The sequence below is a fragment of the Priapulus caudatus genome, unplaced genomic scaffold, assembly GCF_000485595.1.
Source record: "Priapulus caudatus unplaced genomic scaffold, Priapulus_caudatus-5.0.1 Scaffold0, whole genome shotgun sequence".
In the NCBI taxonomy this organism is placed as follows: Eukaryota; Metazoa; Priapulida; class Priapulimorpha; order Priapulimorphida; family Priapulidae; genus Priapulus; species Priapulus caudatus.
Genome location: NW_014577061.1, coordinates 78,552 through 84,306, shown reverse-complemented (window position 1 = coordinate 84,306; position 5,755 = coordinate 78,552). Strand labels below are relative to the sequence as shown.

The following is a 5,755-nucleotide window of genomic DNA, read 5'->3' as shown; positions in this document are numbered from 1 at the left end:
AGGTGAGACATACGATGTTATTATTGTGAAAGTGTACACAATTTTAAACCATTCATATTTGCACATAATAATAAAAACTAGCCTATCTATGTATATTATGCGGAAGCGTTGAAGAAATGCTCCGTAGATAACGCGCCATCTGCCGACAGCGATATTACTATATTATATTATCACTATAAGTGCGTAGCGATAGGGGCACATTGTGCGTAGACGAGGAAAGTCTTTGCCGCACCAGATTTAGGGTCTGCTAATCATACTAATAACTTAAAGCAGTTCTTAACAAAGCAGAGCGAGAGAGAGAGCGAGATAGTATTGATGTAACCACTATATATCGTCGTTTATTGCGAATATCCAATGTACAAATTTCATTTCCTGCGAGAAATTCAAGCGAAAGCTTACTGAATAAAATTACAGTGTAAAAATATATATGTGGAGATAAAGATTATGTAATATATCATGATATCAAAGAGGTTACTCATAAATGTAATTATGAAACCGAATCGGAAATCAGTTGAAATCGCAATCGGTATTACGGCGCTATTATTACAACGTATCAGTCTTTAATCTCCACCTACTCAAAATAAAAATCCTTCCGACTCGACTCCGTCGTAATGTTAAGTTCTCTCGCTCTTGACGAGAGGATGTCCCCGCTGTCTCCGAAGCGTGCGCTGCCGGTAGGGGGCGGCACCTCGCTCTACGTGCGACGCTTGGTGGCGGCGTGGCGCGCCTTGCTGCGCCCCGGTCGCACGCGCCTCCCGCCCGCCCTCGTCGCTCGCACGGCGCCCGACGACAGCACGTCGTCGCTGTGTTTGCGCACGGTCGGCGCGACGACATCCGGCATCGTCGGCGGCGCTGCGGTCTCTTCGGCGACCGTCGCGTCGTCAGGCGGAGCGTCGGCCATGGCGACGGCAGCAACAGCGCGGCTGAGCAGGGCGAATGCGGAGGCGACGGCCCTGGCATCGCGCGTGTCGCCAGCGCGACGTCGTCGGCCCCGTTGTCCGCGTAGTCCGCCACGTGCGTCCTTAGCAGCGGCAGCGAAGGCGGCAGCAGCGGCGGCAGCGTCGCCGGTAGTGACAGAAGCAGTGGCGGTGTCAGCATCAGCTGCAGCGGCGGTGGCAGCAGCGGCAGTGGCGCTAACATCGTCGTTAGCAGCGGCAGCGTCGCCGGAAATGGCGGAACCAGTAGTGGCGTCAGAATTAGCGCCAGAGGCAGCAGGAGTGGCGTCAGCGATAGCGACAGTGGCAGCTGCGACGACAGCGTCTGTGACAATGGCGGTGTCAGTGTCACCGGCAGCATCCGCTGCAGCGGCAGTGGCAGTAGCGGCAGTGGCAGCAGCGGCAGTGGCGGTAACAGCGTCAGCATCAGCGGCAGCGGCCACGGCAGTAGCGGTAGTAGCATCAGCAACAGAATCAGCGGCAACGTCATCGGCAGTCGCGGTCACAGCGTCGTTAGCAGCTGCAACGGCGGTGGCAGCAGCGGCAGCGGCAGCGGCAGCGGTAGCGTTGCCGGCAGTAGCGGAACCAGTAGTGGCATCAGAGTTAGCGCCAGCGGCAGCAGGGGTGGCGTTAGCGTCAGCGCCAGAGGCAGCAGGAGTGGCGTCAGCGATAGCGACAGTAGCAGTAACGGCGACAGCGTCTGTGGCAATGGCGGTGTCAGCATCAGCTTCAACATCAGCTGCAACAGCAGTGGCAGCAGGGGCAGTGGCGGTAACATCGTCGTTAGCAGCGGCAGCGCCGCCGGCAGTGGCGGAACCAGTATTGGCGTCAGCGGCAGCAGAAGTGGCGCCAACGATAGCGACAGTAGTAGTAGCGGTGTCAGCGTGTATAGCAATGGCGGTGTCAGTGTCAGCTTCAACATCAGCTGCAGAGGCGGTGGCAGCAGCAGCAGTGGCGGTAACAGCGTCAGCGGCAGCGGCCGCGGCAGTGGCGGTGGTAGCAGCAGCAGTGGCGGTAACAAAGTCAGCGGCAGCGGCCGCGGCAGTGACGGGGGTAGCATTAGCGACAGAATCAGCGACAACGTCAGCGGCAGCATTAACTGCATCGGCGGCAGCAGCAGCAGCAGCAGTGTCGGTAACAACATCGTTAACAGCACCAGCGGCGCCGACAGCGACAGCGGCAGCGGCAGCGTCGCCGGCAGTGGCAGAACCTGTAGTGGCGTCAGCGGCAACGTCGCCGGCAGTGGCAGAACCAGTAGTGGCGTCAGCGTCAGCTGCAGCGGCAGCATCAGCGGAAGCGGTGGTAACAGCGTCGTTGGCAGCCGCGACGGCAGCGGCGGTGACAACATCAGCGACAGCATCAGCGACAACGTCAGCGGCAGCAGCGCCACGAGTGGCGTCAGCGATAGCAGCGGTGTCAGTGTCGGTGACATCAGCAACGGCAGTCGCGGTAACATTGTCGTTGGCAGCATCCGCGGCAGCGGCGGCAGCATCAACCGCAGCAGCGACAGCATTAGCGACAACATCAGCAGCGGTGGCAGCGGCAACGGTGGCAGCGGCAACGGTGGCAGCGGCAACGGTGGCAGCGGCGGCGACGACCTCCGCCCGCCTCTGCACAGCTTCTCGGCGTCTGCTCGCTAGCAGCTGGTAGCGGACGCGGCGCTCGCCGGCGATGGTGCGACGCCTCTCCTCGGCCGCCTCGACCCTGCAGGAAGAAGACTGCCATCAGCTGCGCCGTCTGCTACATGCTCATCGCTATTGCCGTCGTGCAATAGAACGAGACAGCGGCAGGTCGAATTAAATTTTATAGGGCCATTCAAGTTGGTCGCCTGAACAAACAGCCATTTAAAGGAACGGTTAATCACCTTTCTTTTCAATATAAATTTTCACGGGGGGAAAAGAGGGTATATACCCTACTTGGGATTCATAGAAGGGCACGCAGGCACTTTTTTTTAGGAATATGTAAGGAGGGGAACCGCACCACTAGACGCCTCGTTGATATGTGAAACGCGTTTCCCGTCACTTCTAGATCTAGTGTGCCGCCACTCACCGATCGCGCGCCGCTCTCTGCCTCTCCTCCATGGCTGCGACGACGGCAATCTTCTTTACCGCCTGTGCTGCCCTCTGGGGAGCTCTGGCCACCGTCTCGACGCGCTTCTGCAGGATGCGGCTGCGAGCGTCGGCGGCCGACGTCGCCCTGCAACGAATCGTTGTGTTTGCACTCACACACGTGTGTAACTCTCCGTCGTCTCCCGCTCTAACCGTAGCGAATGATCGCGCGTAGTCGTGCTAGATTCTCACTGGCTCTTACCGAGCGTGCAGCAGCGCCGCCGCATCCATCCTCCTCTTCTCCTCGGTCCCCACTATGGCGCGCAGCCTCGCCGCATGTGCTGCCCTCTGTGGTGTGTTCGCCGCTCGCTCCCTGCGTTCTTCGAGGATAGCGCTGCGCGAACGAGTGGCGAGTAGGGCCCTGTAACGAGCAACCGCATTTATTTACTAAACACGCGCACTACGTGTGTACAGTGTAGACGAACGACGCGTTATAGAAACCGACGGGTGGACGCGAGTACTGGGCGCAATATTGTAATTATTCTCACTTAGTCTACTGTAGTGCATGTTTGGCTGTTTTACACTCAGTATCGCTTGCGTAAAATTATCGTACGAGTGAGCACGAAGCTATTATGATGTAACGCGACCATTACGAATCGTAACGCAGAGTAAATCGCACCTTTGGTCGTGGATCAAAGAACAGTTGCTGGTAGCGCGGGCATTCGTGAGCCGTGTAGGCGCGCTTCCAACGACTAGGTTCTCCCACTGACGCAAGGCCGGAAGATAGATATCCCTACAGATTCAAGAATTCAAAAGAGTAGTTATTAAAATGATGTGTGCATGTAGTACGCTTCTAATTAATTCCAGTGGACATTTTTCGTTATGTTTTGTAGCCACGAAATTACCGCGTAAGCGTTTATAATGTAGAATTATTTATGTTCGTTATGAAAAAAATACTATCTGTTAAGTAATGTCTCGTCAATTTATATAATTAATAAATAACCATAAAACAGAAGCGTTTTATTGACGTTTCTTGTGCTAGACTATCAGGTATAACTTGTTCCATTCGTAGATGAGAGCAATAAAAATTACCGTTACGCATTTTCTGCGACCAGAGCGTTTCGATTACATAATTAAATTTAAATGTAGCATACATCCAGGAAGTCTTCATTCATTAAAGCAATTAATTTAATTAATTTTAACGCAATTAATACAATAATAATATAACTGGCGCAATAAACACGAACTGCGTTTTAAGAATCATTTTACGCAGAGATCGCTCTGGTTTGCACGCGCACAAACATATTAATTTAGTTACAACGTTACTTTTAATACTTTAGTATATATCACGTGCGCGTCTCCTACCTTTTACTATCTTTCGCTCCGTTATCTTTTCTGCAACATTTCCCAAGTAAATTTCCCATTTTGCTTTGGGCTTTTTTCTCCAGTACGACATCCGTTACGAGTCCATGTGTGCTTCGCAGTAGCGCACAATGACTGTAGTGAACACACTACGCCTCCATGGCAACCATGGCTCCATGACATTATGGCTAGCGCGCCATTTACCGATTACGTCATTATTGTATTTGTAAAACAATGGATATAGCGATATAAGCGCACTGTGCGTAGACGAAGAGACAGACTCTCTATCGCATTAATTTTAGGGTTTGCATGCTTATTATAACTTATTACATTATAACTTATTTATAACGTATTATTATAACTTATAACTCATGCTTATCAACGGGTTGTACCAGTCCTTAATAGTTAGGATCATTGCAACTCGTATCGCGATGGGGCGTTCTCGCAGGCTAGTCGCGAGTGCAAGGTTACAGTAGCAGTCTTAGGCGTCGTACCGGTGCTTTTAGAATATAACGTAATCTGAATTAGCTTTACTGTTCACAGCATGAAATATCGTAGTGTTTTTGTGTTTTTAACGATTTGGAGATTTTTTTCGCATTGTATTGTTTTATTCAATTGACATTTATATCATAATTTTGTGATTTTTAGTGATTCTGAGTTGTTATCGATTTCACATTCTCTTCGTAATCCACATATTGCACTTTTTTCCTACGTTACTGAATTTCCAAATTTTGACGGTTTTCTGGTTATATCTTTACTCAATAATATAGAGCTACATACAGCCGTGTCTGAGTAAAAGATGGTCATATTTCATGGTCTACCACACAATTAATTTTTTTTAGTAAAGGGGAAACGCGAACTACGTGAAAAGTGATGCATGTTCGCGTGAAATTCTATGTTTGTTCAACGTTTTAATTCAAAGAGAAAGCGAATACTTCATACTTCATTATATGCGGTGTCTATGTGACTATATAGTCAACATATATTGATATACGTTGGGCATGGATTTACTAAAGAGAACAACAACATCATCGTCAGAAAACAACTAATACTAATATTACTACAAGAAAGCTATACGTCGTAGAGACTAACTGCTGTACATACACATATATCTGCTTCGTTCGCGATTGGCCAAATCGGAACAACTGTCTGGCTTCTACTACGGGGCGCCATACAAGACAGGGCTCAATTTTGTCTAACAAAACTCAATTCTGTCTCACAAAACTCAATTTTGTGAACACAAAACTCAATTCTGTCAATCCTGTACCACAAAACTCAATTTTGTAAACACAAAACTCAATTCTGTCAATCCGGTTCCACAAAACTCAATTTTGTGAACACAAAACTCAATTCTGTCAATCCTGTTCCACAAAACTCAATTCTGTCGAACCGGTTCGACAGAATTGAGTT

The 5,755-nt window shown here is 50.1% G+C and overlaps 1 protein-coding gene across 1 annotated transcript; it reads right to left on the bottom strand.

Annotated features, from left to right (window-relative positions):
- Positions 1-1,437: 1,437 nt before the first annotated feature.
- On the bottom strand, positions 1,438-5,576 carry LOC106804616. Its single transcript, XM_014806266.1, has 8 exons — positions 5,450-5,576; positions 4,349-4,533; positions 3,663-3,776; positions 3,246-3,404; positions 2,985-3,131; positions 2,513-2,639; positions 2,092-2,208; positions 1,438-1,860 (listed from the first exon to the last, which is right to left on the bottom strand). The coding sequence occupies exons 2-8, from the start codon at positions 4,405-4,407 to the stop codon at positions 1,438-1,440; spliced, it is 1,146 nt and encodes a 381-aa protein (XP_014661752.1). The 5' UTR covers positions 4,408-4,533; positions 5,450-5,576.
- Positions 5,577-5,755: the final 179 nt, after the last annotated feature.

Excerpts from the sequence above, each read along its gene's own strand:
- LOC106804616 (XM_014806266.1), bottom strand. The coding sequence starts at position 4,407 with ATGGGAAATTTACTTGGGAAATGTTGCAGAAAAGATAACGGAGCGAAA. Across the intron at positions 3,405-3,662 it reads TCTTTGATCCACGACCAAAG|GGCCCTACTCGCCACTCGTT; the intron begins GTGCGATTTACT and ends TGCTCGTTACAG. Across the intron at positions 2,209-2,512 it reads TCGTCGCCGCCGCTGCCACC|CTGACGCTGACGCCACTACT; the intron begins GTTGCCGCTGCC and ends CTGCCGCTGCAG.